Genomic DNA, 19,397 nt, shown 5'->3' on the forward strand with positions numbered 1-19,397 from the left:
AGTTTTCTTGTCTGTATAATGGATGCTGGGAGGATTTGCTAAGATAAAGTTCCATAAAGATAAAGATCCAAGACCTGCTTGTCTTGCTCACCTTTTAATCTCCAGGGCTGCCTGTAGTAGATGCTCGAGCATCTGTTGAATGAATGAGTCAATGTTTATAAAACACTTAGCCTTGCATATAGTAAGTGCTCAATAAAATATAGTAGGTAATATTATTATTATTAATGGGAAATGGAGGCCCAGAGAGGTGAAGCGACTCGTCTGAGCTCACACAGCATATCAGTGGCAGAGCTGGGACTTGGCATCACAGTGAATCCGAAGCTGGGACTGCTGTACTCACCTACACCCTGATCATTTCTAAAAAATGCTGAGTACCTACTACGTGCCAGGCACTGAACTTGGTATCTCGAGGGCACAGAGAGGAATAAGACATAGTCCTTGGCCCTGATGAGCTTGTGGTCCAGTTCTTGTGACCAACAGATAAACGTGAGATTAGACCACAAGGGGAAGCTTGCTGAGAGCTGAGAGCCAGCACAAAGGGGACTGGGAACAGACGGGGCAGAACGTCACTCTGCCCGAGGTCAGGGCAGGCTTCTGAGGATCCGTGACCCCTGAGTGCAATGTTTTTCAAAATTATTTGACCTTGACCCTACGTTGGAAATATATTTTACACAAACACACACATGAAACAAAAGTTTCACCAGATAATTCTTACTTGTGTACTTACTTGGCTAGCTTAATGGGTTTTTTTTTATTGTGGTAAAATATATATAACATAAAATTTACTACTTTAACCATTTTCAAGCGTGCAGTTCAGTGGCATTAAGTACATTCACGATGTTGTGCAGCTATCACCACTGTCCATTTCTAGAACTTTTTCATTATTCCAAACAGAAACTCTGTCCCCATTAAACAATAACTCTCCATTGCCCCCTTCCTCCAGCCCCTGGTAATCTCTGTTCTGCTTTCTGTCTACAAGTTTGCTGATTCTAATTACCTCATGTAAGCAGAATCACACAATATTTGTCCTTTTGTGTCTGGCTTATTTCACTTAGCATAATGTTTTCAAGGTATTTCCATGTTGTAGCATGTACCAGAATTTCACTTCTATTTTTTTTTTTTTTTTTTTTTTTTTGCGGTACGCGGGCCTCTCACCGCTGTGGCCTCTCCCATTGCGGAGCACAGGCTCCGGTTGCGCAGGCTCAGCGGCCATGGCTCACGGGCCCAGCCGCTCCACGGCATGTGGGATCTTCCCGGACCGGGGCACGAACCCGTGTCCCCTGCATCAGCACGCGGACTCTTAACCACTGCGCCACCAGGGAAGCCCCCAGAATTTCACTTCTTTCTATGGTTAATATTCCATTGTATGTATATACCACACTCCCTAATGATTTTTAATCTACGGACTGTTCACAGCCTGCACTTTGACAAGCACGGAGTGGACCCTTGCAGGGTGAATAGGAGTTTATTGGGCCTGGAAGGGAAAGTAACAGTGAGACCAGAGAAAAAGGCCACAGCGGGGATGGGGCTGAACAGGGAAAACTGGAATGTAAGGGCCCTTCTTGGCTGGCAAATCTGTTGGGTTTGACCTAATAAGTCTTAGATATGCTGCTCTGGACCTAACCTTGTCACTTTCTCTGTCTGACCCAGAGAAAGTGTCTCATTTCATTCATTCATTCATTCAGCAAATGCCTCTGTAGTACCTATATGGTACCAGCAAACAGCAGGGACCCAGAAACAGGCAGAGTCCCTGCCCACCGGGCGCCGGCTACTGAGTGGGGTGGACAGAGATTCATTAAAGGATCCCAAGCGGTAATGCTACTTACTGGATGTCACACTCCCTGCTCCTCAGGCTGGGAGAGCATCCCGAAGTCGGCTGATTGGCAGAAGTGGCTGGGAAGATTTCCCGAAGGATGTGGCAGCTAAGCAGAGGGATGGCTGTGCCTTCTTACCTGGGCAAAGGGGGTGTGGGCAGGAAGGAGCTCTCCAGCCTTGGGCACAGCACCTGCAAAGTCCTGTGAAGGGGGAAAGAAAGAAGGACAGAGTAAGAGCCAGTGTGACTCCACTGGGGAGACTGGGGTGGGCACAGTGAGGTCTCCAGGGCTGGGCAGACTGTGGCAAGGAATTTGATCTTTATTCCCAAACGATGGGATCCATTGGCTGTTTTAACGATGTAGGTGGAGCCGGAGGAGGGACAGGTGTGACTGGATTTGATCAGATTTAGATCCTGGCTCTTGTCCAGGTGGGGAGGGATAGGATTAGTGTGCCCATGCACGTGCATGTGTGTGTGTGTTTGTGTGTGTATGTGCAGGTCCACACACCCCCGGTGAGTGTCCACGTTGGACAAGCACCTCCAGGCCCTCGTCCCTCCACCTGAGACTCCTCCGAAGGAGGGGCGGCCGTGACCAATGGTGGGAGGAGGTCTGGTGCCCGGTAACAGTCTCTCCCTCACGGACCCACATTTGGAGCATCGCGGCTCCTCCTGCCCCTGCACTCTCCCGGCTCCCTGTGATTTAAGAGGCATTTTCCTTTGGGGTGATATAGATTCCATAATGCCGCATTCATCTCCCGGGCCTGGTGAAGCCAGCCTGTCTGAGTTATAGCAGATTGCTTTCTGCGTGTTCGAGGGGGGTGGAGGGCAGAGTTTTGCTCTTTTGCTCGCTGGGCCTGGAACATTTGAGCAAACATTCCTGGCTGCTTTGGAAGTTACCAAACCCAGATGAGCTCATCCGAGCCAGAGATCGGGGTGGGGGGGGGCAGCTGGCGCCTGGAACCCACCCGGAGCTTACCAGGTGGCCCGGTGGCAAATGTCAGAGGCTGCTGGGCCTCAGCTGGGGAGGCGGCAGCCAGGGGAGGGTGGGCCTCGCACAGCTGCGGCCTAGCCTGGAGAACCCAGGGTGGAGTCACCGGAGCGCCGCCCCTCCTCGGAGCTGGCAGCGTGTTGGCATTGCGAGGCCTCTGGATGCAAGCTGGGAGCCTTGGGACCGCACAGCCAGGGTCTGAGAGGGAGCAAAAGTGTGACACCGGCACCTCATCAATCCATCTCAGGGCCGCCCTGTGGGAGCCGGCCCGCCCGGCAGGGGCCTCGCTCCGTGCAGTAGCACTGTTGTTTATTGAGTGTTAACTGTGTGCTAAGTGCTCTCTCTGCTGGATCCCCTCTCCCTGACAACCCTAGGAGCTATCATTCTCCCCATTGGACAAATGGGGAAACTGAGGCTCTGAGAGGGAAAGCCACTATAAGCCACTATAAGCGGCCGAGCTTGAGGTTGACCCCATTCACTCCTAGGCGGTACTGTCCTCCTGGTTACACGCAAAACAACGTTCAGAAGAAGATCTGTTCATACTGTCACGGACCAAACAGTGAGAATTTGTGAACTTTTCCAAGGATCTGACTCAAATAAGCACATTACTTATTCTCTCTGGACTCTATTTCCTCGTCAGAGTGGGAAGGGCATTCAAAGCCCACTGGTCCCGGGTCCGCTTCACAGCCTCAGTGCCAGGGTTGGGGACTGGGTGGGTGGGGGGAGTCTGAGGCTTCCCTGGGGCGTTCTGTTTGATTCCTGCTGGGGCCCTTTGGGTGACAGGTGTGGGCTTTGTTTTCGGAGGAACTCTCCCCACGCTCCTTCCCAAAGCGGTGTGCATTCCTCTACATTCCCTTCTGCAAAATGGGCACACACAAAGGACCCTGTTGTAAGGTTGCTGTGGGAATTAGAAATAACCTTATGGCAAGGACTCAGCATGGAACTCAGCACACCGTCAAGACTGGAGACCACTTCCCTCTTACTGTGAGTCATTGGAGGAGGGGGTGCATTTCCTACACGGGGGTTCACACTTCCAGGAAGCCCTATAGAGGACACCTCCGTGTCCTTATAACCCCTCCACTTACCTCCTAGGAGAAATGCGAGACTGTGACACTTAATCTATCCTCACAAGTGCCCTTTGATAACTGCTTTTCCAGATGAGGAAACTGAGGCACAGGGAAGAGAATGACCTGTTTAAGGTCACAGACCTCAGATCTGTGTGATGCTGTGAGCCACACCAGCCTGCCCCTTGGTGACGGAAAGCAAAGAGGGATGGGACAGTGCTGAGCAAATAGGGACCTACCTGGCCACCGGCAGCTGCGGCGGCTGCTGCTGCTGCTACACAGAGCGGGTCCCTTCTGGGAGACAAGTCCTTGGCCCTGGGCACTGCGGGACCAAGTCTGGGTGACCTTCCCCTTGCCTTGGGGGTGATTCTCCCAGCCCCCGTCCCAGCCCCATGAAGATACCGCGTGCAGCAGCCTTCCCCAGCAGAGGAGGGGTGGGGATGGGGGAGCAACAGAGACGTGACTTGAAAAGCTTTGGCTAATGACTGGCTGGTCCAAAGTTTTCCCATCATGTATGCTTGTTTGGTTCCGTTTATGAAGCTGGTTTGCCAGCTAGATTCTCGGTAGTAATGAGCCCACATTGCTGATTGCTGCAGGGAGAGAAAACGTAGGGGTGGGGGGATCGAGCTAAATAGGTTTGTTGGATAATTATGAACCCTTCCGAACTTCCCATTTTCTGACTAATTGTGTGGTGCGTGATACTTTATGTACGATGCCTGTTTGTTTTTTTTTTTTTTTTTTGCTGAATGGGAACTTTTTCAAGGGGAGGCTGGACTGGGCTCTGGAGTCGCCAGGGGCCTCAGTTCCAGCTCGTGGGGCTGGTTTGAGTTATTTTGGGACCAGGGCCTGGGTTCAGTGCACTCCGCTTAGAGAATGGAAAATAGAAGCTCATAGCTGGATGCCATCTGGGGAAGAGAAATCCTCATAGATGGGGAGGTCCGCTGAATCGCCTCAGGATCCTATGGGCTGGGCTTGAGACTGGGCCCTGCCATGGACAAGCCTCGTGGCCTCCAGAAAGTTCCCAAGGATAACAGAGATTCTGTCCTCCTGGAAGTGCTTTCAAGATTAAACGATGTCTGGGAGAGCTTCTGTGCTCAGATAAGGGGCAGCTCTTATCAAGGTTGCTATTCATACTTCCAGGCAGTGGCCCTGTTTCTGATCCTCCAGGTCACAGCTAGGCATGTTGCCCTGCAGTTTGGATGTCCATGCTGGCTCTGAGCTAGATCCTGGAAAGGGAGTGTGTCTGAGGGAAGGCTAGGTTGTCAGGGAGGGTTTGATGCTGGAAGCAGGCCCCTGTGTGTCTGGTTCCCTGGGAAGTCGAAATGCCTTATGGTGGCCAGAGCTCTCGTCCTGTGCAGGTGGCCCTACTCGGCCAGGCGAGCTGGGAAACAGCCACTTCTTGTCCAGCTATTTGTTCAAGGGGAAGGTCAGTGGCTCCCTTGTATTGAAACTCTGTGTCAGGCCCCAGGGGCCTCTGGGAAGCAGGGAGGTACAGGAAGAAGCAGAGGAGGGGTATCCCTCCCCAGGCTGGGCACTCCTGGGGCAGAGGAGGGGGCGTTTCTTAGGCCCTTCCCATGCCCCTCCCTAGCCCCAAACTCTGGGACTCAGACCTGGGCCCAGGTTGTTTAGACTGTGGACTGGTTTGCAGGCTGATGGTGGGGTCACACTGGGGCTGGTGTGAGTCCCACTCTGCCTTTCACTTGCTGGATGACCTGGGCCAAATCCCTTCACCTCTCTGTGCTTCAGCTTCCTCCTTTGTAAAATGGGAAAACTAACAAACCCCACCTCACAGGGTAGCTATATAATATAATAATAGAATATATAATACACTGTGAGAATATCTATTGTATATGGTACATATACAGAGTGTAGGCTGGGTGCTTTCCCACACTTTTAGCCTTCCGGACACCCTGGGACACAGGTATTACTATAGATCCAGAAAATGGAGCTCCAGTCCAGGGCTTGCCCAGGGTCATGTGGTCAGAACTGTGTGTGTGGCGGAACTGGGCTTTGAACCTAGAATGTCTCTCCTGGAAATGCCCCTTGGCCTCCCCCAGCTGAGGGTGGGAAGTCCTACTCAGCAGGAAGCAGCATCTGTCATCCCTGAGGCAGGAGGGGACCCTTGTCTGTGCAAGCAGCCCTGGGGTGGGAGAGCCAGCAGGTATTGCCTTGATCTGTGCTGGCTGCTTGGGGACAAACTTGGGACTTTCCCTCTCCCAGGCCTTGTTTTCTGGGAAACCAGTGAAGATGGCTTCTGGGGTTACCTTGAAGGCAAAGAAAAGGGAGATCCTGAGGTCCTTTTGAAACTCGCCTCTGATTATGTCACTTGGCTTTGCTTAAAACCCTTTCATGGCTGGCTCCCCAGAACCATGTCCAAAATGTCCCATCTGCCTTTGTGGTCCTCCTGATCTTGGTTCCTGTTGACCTCTTGGGCTTCAGACCCTGCCCCTCCCTTGTCCTACTCTAAACGAAGTGCTGCCTAAAACTTCCCACACTCCCTCTAATCTGATTCCCCTGCTTGGGAAGTCTTTTGACCCTGGTTGGGTTGTTAAACTCCTATTCTACCTTCAAAACCCACCTCTGGGAACACTTCTCAATTATCCATCTCTCCTAAGACAGTTATTTTATCCCTTATAGTGTGTAATGTAGTCTCTTTTGCATAGAATACGAGGTTTCCTTTGATCTGGCTGGGACTGGATCTTCTACTTTTTCCCCAAGTTCCTAGGCTGAACCCTGACATTCAGTAGGCATTCAATATGTATTTATTCAATGGAGAAGAGACCCCAAAAGATATCAGGCATCATGCATAGAGAGAGGGAGGGGATACTGTTGCCTAGCAACTGGCAGCCTGTGGCTACATGAAGGTCTCATGCCTTCTAACCTCTAGCCAGCTACCATATCCTCTATCCTGGCCATAGCTGGACCTTCCCCAAAGGCTCCAGCCCTGGCTGCTCCCTGAACAGATGCTGAGCCTGCACCCGCTTACGCCAGCACAGTCGGGGGTGAGAGAGTTTGAGGTGACCACCTAAGAGAGTCATTCTTTCTCTCAAAGACTGGCTGGTGAGGCAAGGCTGATTTGTTAAATAAACCCAGTTTCTCTGGCATCCTTGTTCTGCTTTTCACCTCCCTGGATCCAAACACAGAAGAAATAATAATGATACTAATGGTAATAAGAGGCTACCATCTAATGAATGCCCGCCATCTGCCATGCTCTGTGCCCCTTTTAAAACCTTGTCTCCTTATGAGCCAATCCTTATGCTCCATATGAACTGGCTATGAGTCCCCTTCGCAGCAGGGGAAACTGAGGCTCAGAAGAGGAAAGTATTTTGTCCAAGGTCACACAGATGAGAAGTGGTGAAGCCAAGATCTGAATCTGGGTGTGCAATGCCAAAGCTCACATGCTTTCCACCGCTGACTCAGGAGAGAGAGGTGTCAGTGGAAGCAGGTTCCCCTCCAGGCCTCCTGGGGACTTTGCCTGCAAGAGAGACTAGGTCTGCTGTGATTCCTGTGAGCTTCCAAGCTCTAAAGGGGATGGGGGTTAGTGGGGAGCGGGCTGAGAACAAAAGTGTGTGTGTGTGTGCGTGCGCTTGCACACACGTGCACGTGCACTAATTTCTCACACTGGTGTGGTAGAGAGACACCCAGAGAATAGTGCTAATCATCATCACAATAATATTAATGATGATCATAATGGCAGTAGGGATAAAAGCAGCCAACATTTCTTGGCACTTACCACGTTCCCCGTACTGTGCTAATCGCTTTACCTGAACTAGTACATTCAGGTAGAACAGGTGGTGGTTAAGAGCCAGGGGTCAGGGTCTGGCAGATTGGTTTGGAATCCCAGCTCTGCCACTCTTTGACTTTGGGAAAGCCATTTGCCCAGTCTGAGGTTCTATGTCCTCATCTGTAAAACAGGTTCAGAGTCCCAACCTTGAAGGGTTGCTACAAGGATGAAATGGGACCCTGGATGTAAAGCAGGGAGGCTTCAATAGCCAGCAGCCAGTGTGCTGATCTGTCCACTATGGAGGTATGTGTGAGTGTGTCTGTGAGTGCGTGTGCCTGCATTGGTTTTGGGGGCCTGATGGGCAAGGGTGAAGGCTGTGTGCCTACTGAGGAAAGGGTGTTGAGTGTGGGTTGTTTTGTGCTTTTTTGTGGAGTGGGGGGCTCACTACTTGCAGTCCCCTTTGGGACTGGGGCTCCTGGGGCCATTCGGGGCAGCTCCCCACTTGTCACCAGCTGGGAGCATCCCTCTTCAGCTCTGGGGCCCCAGTCCAGCTGTGTCTCCTCCTTTCCTTGCCCGGGAGACCCCTTCTGACTGGTGCCAGCACACTCAGCACCCCTCGAGGGAAAGGCCGAAGGAAGGGGAAGAGGAGGGAAAGGCCCCGGGGTTGGAACCCCTGCTGCTCCTGTTGCTCCAGGCTCTGCACCGGCGGGCGGGAACTTTGAATGTGTCTGAGCACTAGGGGGCAATGTGTCTGTTTCAAAGAAGCTGCGGGCCGGTGCAGGCAGAATGCACACACAGGCACACGCAGGGGCGCCCACACCGTGGAGGCGCACACGCCAGCACGTCCACCGGCACAGATGGGCACAGGCAGGGGCACGGCCTCTCACACTCGCAGAGAAAACAGACACACGTGAGCAGAGATGCAGGCACGCAAGGTGTGAGGCAGCCACACACACAGAGGTACAAACACAGAGGCATCCACAGAGAGGAGCATGGGTCTGGGGGGCAGACAGGGACGCTCACGGAGACACCCAGAGACACAGGAACGTGGGCACACACAGGCATGGACACAAACGTGCGCAGGTGCCCTGCACCGGCACACACGGGCCAAGACACAAATGCAGGCACAAGCCACACACCCGCACAACATTCTTTAGTGTTAAGGAAAGGTGACCCAGACACACATTCTGAACAGAAACACAGCCGGGCCCAAACACAATCTGCTTTCAGACACTCACACACCTTGTAGACTTAACTCTTGGAAACAGTCCCAGAAAAATACTCCCACACCACCCCTCCCTGGAACGCACAGAATTATTCCACAGGAAACCTGCCCAGGTGTTCAGGGGACCCTCTCCCAGCCCCGTGTGAAGTCATGCCTCAGCCAACAGCACACCCCAACCGGGGTCTCCCCAGACCTGCAGGTCTGCGGGTCATTTTTCCCACCACCCTGGCCCACCCAGGGCTCCAGACAGGCCCCAACTGTCCCTGTTCTCTCCAGACACACAGAGACATAAAGCCCTTAAACGGTGCCTCCTGAGGCACCCAGAACCCAGAACCCACCACTCTGGACCAGGTATGTGACCAGATGTCATGGGTTTTGCATAGGTCTTTGCCCATGCAGGGTCCTCCTTCTGGCAGCCATTCCTTCTACTGGTCTCCTTCCTGCCCAGGAGGCTCTGGGTCTCCCCGGCTCTGGCCTGGGGCCCCAGGGTGGGGGTGGGGAGGTCACTGGAGGCTTACCCACGCCCTTTATTTCTTTGTGCCGAAATCAGCCAAGCCTCAGTCTTTTCTTCGGCTCTCACTTCCCTGTCACTTTGCTAAGTAATAATTTCCATGTCCAATTCCATTTCTTTTCTAGTTCTGAAACCTCTAAGCTATCAGCAAGAGGATAGTTCACATGAAAACTAATTACACAAAATCAATATTTAATCACAGACCAACAACCTGATCCTGCAGAAAAATCCTTTTAAAACTCCACCTCCCTGTACAAATACTTCTTCCCGGATGCTTATTTATGGACTTAATTTTTGGTGGGGGTAATTTTCATTTTTAATTTCAAAAAGGAAAAAAATATCTGTAGACATCCACAACAGGGAGGTCCCACGAAGGGCCTTGGATCTGAGCTTGCTTCTGCTCTCTGAGTTTTAAAGTTGCAGGTTTTTATTGTTTGCTTTTATTTTTATTCTTATCGAAGGGGGGGTGTTATTTTCTCCCGGAGTCCCTGAAGACCCTGCTTCTTCCTCCCCTCCCTCTAAATTGAGCCCATTTTCCTGGCATTTTCGGTTCTGGAACACCTAGCGTCTGCCTTCCCAGCAGTAACTCTGGGGAGCGATGAATCCGCACGCTTGTCCTGGTAACTTTTTAACTCCCCGCCCCGCGACGGTGAAGTGCAATCTGAGGTTTTAAAATAAAAAGGGCTCAGGGGGTGGTTTTATTATAACGTTTATTTCATTTCAGATTTCATGCGCAATTTAGCAAACGCTAGACAGTCTTGGGCGATAAACACTTTCTTTTGTTGGGGGGAAAAGGCATTTTTATACACCATGCTTAATTTTATTTAGATTTAATAGCGATATCAGGGGCACTTCAAAGAAAGTTCCCTTTTCTCCCCTTCTCCTAAGAATGCTGGTCTGCTAGCAAAATCGCCTCGTGCTATTTTATGGCAAGGAAAATTAAAAGCCTGCTCCCCCTTCCTCCCGTACAGACGCTTTAGGGAGGAAAATACACACATGCAGGCACAGAGAATAAATACTTCCTCTACCCTCCATCACCTCTAACTCCCAACTTCTAATTGCAAGATAGATTGCAGACTCAGTGGGGATCAGGAAGATCTAAACATTTTAACTAAGATTATTGGGATAAATATTTCATAAAGAGCAGGGCAGATATTAAATTACTCCTATTGATTTTAGTATCACAACCCAATTCCGTTCTTTGGGCTCTTCAGTTTAATTGATCTCTTAAGGAGGCCAACCTCGCGCCCCAAGAGGGCCTGGGCCTTGACCGGGGTGCCTGAACTAGGGTGCTCCGGCCGGCCAGTGTGGCCCTCTGCGCGCTGGTCTTCTCGGGGCTCCTAACTGCCTGGCCGCTCTGGCGCTGGGCTGCTCCGATATGCCCCCCATAAAGTGGCCCAGTGGTTATGGTTCCTCCGGGCGGAAGCCGGCCATTGAGAACCGGGAACCCTAGACAGTGGGGATAGGAAACAATTGTGCGCGCCCTAGTGAGGGAGGCGATCCCTAACTTCGGGGTTCCCCGTCTGCTTTCACCTCCAGGGAAATCCGAGGTCCGGCTAACTTGGGTGCGACAAGTAATCAGACAGCGGTGGAGAGCCGAGGGTTCGCTCCAGCTGAAGCGCAGTCGACACTTAGCGACTTTCCGCGGTGAGTCCAGGATCTTTGCCTGGCGACCCCATTGTCTGAGCGCCCCGCACCGCTTACCGCCCACCTCCCCGCCCCTTACTCACACCGCAGGTCTCACTTCAGTTGGGGGTGGGGAGTTGGGAACTGTGGTGAATGGGAAGGGGGGTGAACAAAGCCAAGCTCCCGCCATTCTCTGCCTGCGCCCTCTCCAGACCGATGCGCGAGGAGGCCAGGGTGCGCCCGCAGCGCACTGGCACCGGACCCCGAGGCTGACCGGCGCTGGGGACCCCCGAGCTGGCGAAGTGCGGGTTCGTGGTGGGGGCCTCAGCAGTCAGCACCCAGGACCACCTTAAAAGCGGGCCCCGCCCCGGACCCGGAGCTCGGGCTGCGCTGATTGGTGCAAATGTAATGGCTGAAATTGATTGCTGAAATGCAAAACTTGTTGCTGCTTCTCCGGGCTCTGGGCGAGAGGCAGACACAGAGAGGGGAGCCGAGACCCTCGGAACGCCCCACGCAGAGCCCCCCCGCCAGCCAGGAGAGGGGTGCGCGGACCCCCCAGAGCTGCCCCCGCCTCCCTCCCATTCCGGGCTCCGAGAGCGCAGCCGGAAAGCCTTAGCCTGCTAGCCCAGCGTGGCCCCCAACCAGCGTACGCCCCCCTCCTGGGTCCGAGGGCGACTTGCGAAGCACCTTGGCGGGGAGGCAGGGAACCCTAGCCTTGGAGCGACCCAACCCCTCGTTTTGCTGCCCGCCCGCGCCTGGAACGGGGCGCGGAGATCCCTGCGAACTCAGAGACCTAACAGCGGAGGACAGAAGCGTCAGGCGGCGGACGTGGCCGCGAAGCGGCGCGCCGGGGTGCAGGGCACCCGCCGCTGAACAGGGGAGCCGCGCCTTCCACCAACCCTCGGTTTCAACCCCGGGCACCCGCCTCCTCCTCAGCCCCGCTGAGCTCTCGGCTCTGGGACCGGCACCGGTGATGCAGAGCGGAGCCTCCAGTCCTCCGACTCCCTGAAGAAGCAGTAGCCGCTTGCTCGGGCCGACGGGGACTGTGCGAGCGGATCCTGCTTGGCTGAGGCTCGGGCTGCGGAGCGCGGGGACTCCGGGGGGAGGGGGGAGGGACCGCTCGGTCTTTGCCCCGGCGCCAGCCACGGCTTTGAAGGGTCTCTCTGCTTGGCCCCTTAGCAACTCCGCCACGGACTCCGGGAGGCTTCAGGCAGCGTCCAGGGGCTCCCCACCCAAACCGATCGGACTTAAGAAGGTGATTGCTCTGCTTTCCCTCCCTCCTTCCCGACTCCTTCCCCCCACTTAACTTTTTGTCTTCAGTCACCCGCAGCTCCGTCCCCTCCCCGCAAACCCACCCGCGGCCGTGCTAACGTCCCAGGGCATGGGCCCCCCAACACGGCTCCTGGAGGCCCCGCGGCGCCGCAAGATGTGAGAGGCCCGCGTCGGGCAGAGCGAGAGCTTCGGGAGAGGAGCTGATAACCCCCAGCCTTCACAAGCCGGGCGAGGTGGCGGTGCGCGCTGCGTCCCTGCGCTGCTGAGCGTCCCGGAGCGCCCAACCCAGGGCCGGAACGAGTAGCTGGCCGGAGGCGCGCCGCGGAGATCAGGCTGTCATGCCCTATTGATCTCCCCGCCCCCCGCCAAGTATGTTTGGGCTGGACCAATTCGAGCCCCAGATCAACAGCAGGAACGCTGGCCAGGGCGAGAGGAACTTTAACGAGGCCGGACTAAGCATGAACGCCCACTTTAAGGCCCCGGCTTTCCACGCGGGGGGACCCCCTGGCCCCGTGGACCCTGCCATGAGCGGGCTGGGCGAATCCCCGATCTTGGGCATGAACATGGAGCCTTATGGCTTTCACGCGCGCGGCCACTCGGAGTTGCACGCGGGGGGGCTGCAGGCGCAGCCGGTGCACGGATTCTTTGGAGGCCAACAGCCGCACCACGGCCACCCGGGAGGCCACCACCCCCACCAGCATCACCCCCACTTCGGGGGCAACTTCGGCGGGTCGGATCCTGGGGCCTCGTGCCTGCACGGGGGTCGTCTGCTCGGCTACGGCGGCGCGGCCGGCGGCCTGGGCAGCCAGCCGCCCTTCGCCGAGGGTTATGATCACCTGGCGGAGAGCCAGGGGCCGGAGAGCTTCGGCCCGCAGCGACCTGGGAACCTCCCGGACTTCCACAGTTCGGGCGCCTCAGGCCACGCCGTGCCTGCCCCATGCTTGCCGCTGGACCAGAGCCCTAACCGAGCCGCCTCCTTCCATGGCCTGCCCTCCTCCAGTGGCTCCGATTCCCACAGTCTGGAGCCCCGGAGGGTGGCGAACCAAGGAGCCGTCGACTCGCTGGAATACAATTACCCGGGCGAGCCGCCCTCGGGACATTTCGACATGTTTTCCCCCTCTGATTCTGAGGGGCAGCTGCCTCATTATGCAGCGGGTCGTCAGGTTCCCGGGAGCTCTTTCCCGGGTGCCTCGGCCATGCCTAGAGCTGCAGGCATGGTGGGCTTGTCCAAAATGCACGCCCAGCAGCAGCAACAGCAGCAGCAGCAGCACGGAGTGTTCTTCGAGAGGTTCGGCGGGACCCGCAAGATGCCCGTGGGTCTGGAGCCTGCAGTAGGCTCCAGGCACCCGTTAATGCAGCCTCCCCAGCAGGCCCCGCCGCCGCCTCCGCAGCAGCCCCCGCAGCAGCCGCCGCCGCCGCCGCCTCCGCAGCAGCAACAGCCGCCGCCGCCGCCGCCGCCTGGGCTTCTGGTCCGGCAAAATTCGTGTCCGCCTGCGCTCCCGCGTCCCCAGCAGGGCGAGGCGGGCACGCCCAGCGGCGGCCTGCAGGACGGGGGCCCCATGCTGCCCAGCCAACACGCGCAGTTCGAGTACCCCATCCACCGGCTGGAGAACCGGAGCATGCACCCTTATTCTGAGCCTGTATTCAACATGCAGCACCCTCCTCCGCAGCAGACGCCCAACCAGCGGCTGCAGCATTTCGACGCACCCCCCTACATGAATGTGGCCAAGAGGCCGCGCTTTGACTTCCCGGGCAGCGCGGGAGTGGATCGCTGCGCTTCGTGGAACGGCAGCATGCACAACGGCGCTCTGGACAACCACCTCTCGCCCTCAGCCTATTCCGGCCTACCCGGCGAGTTCACGCCGCCTGTGCCCGACAGCTTCCCCTCGGGGCCACCCCTGCAGCATCCGGCCCCGGACCACCAGTCCCTGCAGCAGCAGCAGCAGCAGCAACAGCAGCAGCAGCAGCAGCAGCAGCAACAGCAGCAGCAACGCCAAAACGCGGCCCTCATGATCAAGCAGATGGCGTCGCGGAATCAGCAGCAGCGGCTGCGCCAGCCCAACCTGGCCCAGCTAGGCCACCCCGGGGACGTGGGCCAGGGCGGCCTGGTGCACAGCGGCCCAGTGGGCGGCTTGGCCCAGCCGAACTTTGAGCGCGAAAGCGGCGGCGCGGGCGCCGGGCGCCTGGGCACGTTCGAGCAGCAGGCTCAGCACTTGGCGCAGGAGAGTGCATGGTTCCCAGGTCCGCACCCGCCGCCGGGTGACTTGCTGCCCCGCAGGATGGGAGGTTCAGGCCTGCCCGCTGACTGCGGCCCGCACGACCCCGGACTGGCGCCGCCCCCTCCGCCCGGTGGCTCGGGGGTGCTGTTCCGGGGCTCTCTGCAGGAGCCGCTGAGGATGCCCGGAGAGGGCCACGTGCCCGCGCTGCCCTCCCCTGGCCTGCAGTTCGGGGGCAGCCTGGCCAGCCTGGGGCAGCTGCAGTCGCCCGGGGCTGGGGTGGGGCTGCCCAGCGCTCCCTCCGAGCGCCGGCCCCAGCCGCCCGATTTCACAGCGCCAGCGCTCGGGGGCCAGCCTGGCTTCCCGTTCGGCGCAGCGAACCGGCAGGCCACGCCGCACAGCGGCCCAGGCGTGAACTCGCCCCCGAGCGCGGGCGGGGGCGGCGGCAGCACGGGCGGCGGCGGCGGCGGGGGCGCATACCCGCAGCAGCCTGATTTCCAGCCCAGCCAGCGCACCTCGGCCAGTAAGCTGGGCGCGCTCTCGCTGGGCTCCTTCAACAAGCCCAGCTCCAAGGACAACCTGTTCGGCCAGAGTTGCCTGGCTGCACTCTCCACAGCCTGCCAGAACATGATCGCCAGCCTTGGAGCCCCCAACCTCAACGTTACCTTCAACAAGAAGAACCCGCCCGAGGGCAAGAGGAAACTGAGCCAGAACGAGACCGACGGCGCGGCCATGGCCAGCAACCCGGGCTCGGATTACTTCCCGGGAGGGACTGCTCCTGGGGCCGCAGGGCCCGGAGGCCAGTCGGGGACCAGTAGCAGCGGCTCCAAAGCCTCTGGGCCGCCCAATCCGCCCGCCCAGGGAGATGGCACCAGCCTCTCCCCCAACTACACCCTGGAATCAACGTCGGGGAACGACGGCAAGCCGGTTCCCGGGGGCGGCGGCCGGGGACGGGGTCGCAGAAAAAGGGACAGTGGTCACGTGAGCCCCGGGACCTTCTTCGACAAGTACTCGGCAGCGCCGGACAGCGGGGGCGCGCCTGGAGTGAGCCCAGGGCAACAGCAGGCGCCAGGCGCAGCCGTCGGGGGAAGCTCCACAGGCGAGGCGCGCGGGGCGCCTACGCCTCATGAGAAGGCGCTCACGTCGCCTTCGTGGGGGAAGGGGGCCGAGTTGCTCCTGGGGGACCAGCCGGACCTCATGGCGTCCCTGGACGGTGGGGCAAAGTCGGACGGTAGTTCCCCGCACGCGGGCGAGTTCGCCTCGGACGAGGTGAGCACGAGCTACGCCAACGAGGACGAGGTGTCATCCAGCTCCGACAACCCCCCAGCCCTGGCCAAAGCGAGTAGGAGCCCTCTGGTGACAGGCTCGCCCAAACTCCCTCCCCGCGGGTTGGGCGCCGGGGAACATGGACCGAAGGCGCCCCCAGCCCCGCTTGGCCTGGGCATCTTGTCTACCTCTACCTCCACCCCCGACAGCTACGGCGGCGGGGGCACGGGCCATCCCGGCACGCCGGGCCTGGAGCAGGTCCGGACCCCAACGAGCAGCAGCGGCGCACCGCCGCCTGACGAGATCCACCCCCTGGAGATCCTCCAGGCACAGATCCAGCTGCAGAGGCAGCAGTTCAGCATCTCTGAGGACCAGCCCCTGGGGCTCAAAGGTGGCAAGAAGGGTGAGTGTGCTGTGGGGGCTTCTGGTGCGCAGAATGGTGACAGCGAGCTGGGCAGCTGCTGCTCCGAGGCCGTCAAGAGCGCCATGAGCACCATCGATCTGGACTCGCTGATGGCAGAGCACAGCGCCACCTGGTACCTGCCGGCCGACAAGGCTTTGGTGGACGGCGCAGACGAGGACAAGACGCTGGCACCCTGGGAGAAGGCCAAACCCCAGAACCCCAACAGCAAAGAAGGTATATGCACTCATTCCCTGTTCCCTTCTCACCTGGTGGATACCCGCCCCACCCCCATTGCAGGCCTTAGCTTCTGCCTTGAAGGCTCCATGAAAGGGTGGTGTCCCTTGGGGTCAGGAGGGCGCAGGGCCTTCCTAATGCCCAGTTCAGAGCTGGGTGCCCTTCCTTTGGTTACACCTAGGGCTCTGTGGGCAGACCCCTTCCCTCCCCCCAGGTGCTGCCAGGTAGATTCTGGTTCCAGAGGGTGGTAACAACTTAGGCGGAAGCCCTTTGGCGATTATTGTAGAGCCCCACCCCCTCAAGTTTTAGCTGAGTTACTGGGTGCCCAGAGCACTAGGCCCCTTCCCTTTCACACTCAGACCCCCTCCTCACCTTCAACATTGAGGCTCGTTCCACTTTTCAGGAGTTGTTTGCCACCCCCCCCCCCACCCGCTTCCTGGCAGGACACCTGGGAAGCTGTGTTAATGCCTCCCCACCTTTTCCTAGTCAGCCAACCTTCAGCTTGAGTTCCCTTCCGTGTGCCAGCATCTTTGGGAAAAAAAAGTGACCAGTTCTGGTGTCTGCAGCATCATTCAGAGGCAACGCCTAATTTGACCTTTGTTCCTAATGAATAACTGTTTTGTCTCTTCTTAACTATTAGAGTTTCATTGAAAAACTGGAGACCTGTCGGGATGGTAGGAGGCAGGCAGTCTTCAGAGTGCACCTCCCTGACATTTGATGGGGGGGCCTGGGCTGGAGTGGGGTCCGCTTTGGCAGAGACCAGACCAATCGGCCAGGGCTTCGTTTGTGTATGGGGATATGGATATATATTCTTAAGACACAAAGGACCCGCGTTTGTCAATATCTCGCCTGGCTTTGGTGACAGATGTCCGGTCCCGGTTCTCCTTTGCATTCTAAGCACTCTTTCCCCACCAGGCCTGGAGGCCTTTAAGGTGGGTGGGGTGGGGGTCAGTAAATGGACCACCATTGCCGATAAAATAATAATAGTGTTTTTTTTTTAACCCAAACACGACTGGGCTGCGGTAGCTATCCATTTTATTTTTTAATGGGGACTTTTTACGTAACATCATTTCCTACCTCACCCCCCCACCCCCACCCCCACAATGCCTACCTTTTTCTTTTAAATACTCACTGGATTTCCTTGGTTTCACCAGGCTGAATGTTACCATGGAGTCAGTAGCTGGCGATTTAACCGTGTCTTAAAAAAATACATCCCCCATCCTCGCCTTCTCTTAAGGTTCTTTTCCTCTGCCTTAGTTTTCCTAGTCCACATCCTGCATCTTGCCATCTCTTGACCCAGGGTTTAAGGTGATGGTAGGTTTTAGGAGAAGGGGATGGGGGCGGGAGGAGGGGGAGGGGAAGTGCGGCAGGAGTTGGGTGGCTCAGAACTCCAGGCTTTCACGCCCGCCTGTCCCGGGTAGCTTTCCCGCTTGCGTTTTCTAATTCATGAATGCGGCCTTGCTGCTTTTCTCTTTGTTCGCCTACTGCCCAGCCCGGGACGCCGCTCTCTCATTTGAAGCTGGGTGTTTAGCATGCACAGCAGACGCTGCGGCCAGCATCAGCATTCTCCAGGCTTCTCCCAGGCAAGGCCATAAATTGGTTAGTTTGGGACCCTCCGCTGCCTCTCCCTTTTTCCCCCCTCCCTCCTTTTTAAAATGGAGTTGGACACAGCATCCTGTTTGCTCTGCCCCGCTTCTCTTTTATTTTCTTGTACACAACATCTCGGGCCTGCCGATCAATAACTGGTTAGCACAAATCCCAGCCCCTGTCACTTCTACCTGGCTTGGTCTGGCTGCCCCTCCCCCTCCCCCTTCTCCCACTCCCCCCCGCCCCCCGCCCCCACAGTAATTAAGACCACATTGGCCAAAATGGGGCGAGAAGAGTTAAAAAGAAAAAAAACCCCACGATTTAGAGAATTAATAAAGAAAAAACAGTAATGCTTTGCTTGCAAGTCGTTTGAAGGGCCTTAGGTGCAGAGGAATTGGGTGGTTTTAACGAGATTTTTTTTAAGGTGTTGCACTGTTCCCTTCCCAGTCTGACTAATGTCCTTTGCAGAAAAAAATGCAGACTGTGAATGAAGAAATGTCATTAAAGAAATGTTTTGTTTTGTTTGTTTCATTATCACAGTCAGACGAAGGAAAATATTTTTTTGGAAACAGATGCTAGTCACTTTGGGGTTGATTTCCCCTGTATACTAAACTCAGCCCTCCCCTGCATACGGGAGACGGAAACTTCCTCCAGGGACCCGCTTCAGGGCTGGCCGCCTTAGAAGCCTCGGCAGGGACACCCACTTGACCTCCTTTGTTTTCCACTCTGTGATGTGGGAAGGACAGTTTCCTAGATAAAGCCCCGAATTGAGGTCACTCGCAGCTTCTACAGCCTTGGGGCTGCTAGTTACGGCTTTATAAGGTATCTGCATATGATTCCTGCTCCCTTACTGGTAGTAAATAAGGATGATTAAACTTTTCATTATGATAACACCCTGCAGCTCCATCTGCATATGTTGTATAAATAGGTACACAGAGCCTTCAACGGGCCCCCGAGTGCCCTGGCTGAAAATCAGAGTGAAGTGCACCACTTTGAAATAGAGTTGAGAAAAAAAAGAATTGAAAGGAAAGCGTCCTGCTTTTCCGTAAACACATGCCCAGGGTCCCATCAGCCATGAAGCAGCTTTGAATATACCTTTTCCAGGTTCCAGCCCCAGCGAGCACTTTCTTTGACCGCCTGCCCCCCGCCTTTCAGGCAAAGCCCAATTTTGTAATGATATTTTATTTTGTCACGCCATAAAACACGCCAGTACTAATGTGATTAAATATTAACACTGTTTCTGAAATTCTTCGCTCCAATGACAAAATACTAGTCGGTCTTTAACAAAATGATCGTGCTCAGGTTGGAGAGAACGAATAAGTCTTTAGAACTGCACGAGCTGTGTAGCCACTGGGACGTGCCCAGATTGTCTTATGGGGTTTAGATGTCCTTTGGAGGGGAGGGAACTCTACTGGCAAGTAACACTTCTCACAAAGTCTAGGCCAGAATCACATGTGATGATGATTTT

At 56.2% G+C, this 19,397-nt stretch overlaps 1 protein-coding gene across 2 annotated transcripts in view; it reads left to right on the plus strand.

Moving 5' to 3' along the window:
* Nucleotides 1–11,372: 11,372 nt before the first annotated feature.
* Nucleotides 11,373–19,397, plus strand: part of MN1 (MN1 proto-oncogene, transcriptional regulator) — a 47,186-nt gene continuing 39,161 nt past the window's right edge. Inside the window, exons 1-2 of one of the 2 annotated variants that reach the window (XM_067700385.1) lie at nt 11,373–16,342; nt 16,983–17,664. In XM_067700385.1, the coding sequence (XP_067556486.1) occupies nt 12,595–16,342; nt 16,983–16,993 (3,759 nt within the window). In that variant the 5' untranslated portion in view covers nt 11,373–12,594 and the 3' untranslated portion in view covers nt 16,994–17,664. Of the gene's footprint in view, nt 16,343–16,982; nt 17,665–19,397 lie in introns of those variants that run through there. The other variant, XM_067700384.1, reaches the window with a different exon arrangement.

This window comes from Pseudorca crassidens, chromosome 12 (genome assembly GCF_039906515.1).
Source record: "Pseudorca crassidens isolate mPseCra1 chromosome 12, mPseCra1.hap1, whole genome shotgun sequence".
Classification (NCBI taxonomy): Eukaryota; Metazoa; Chordata; class Mammalia; order Artiodactyla; family Delphinidae; genus Pseudorca; species Pseudorca crassidens.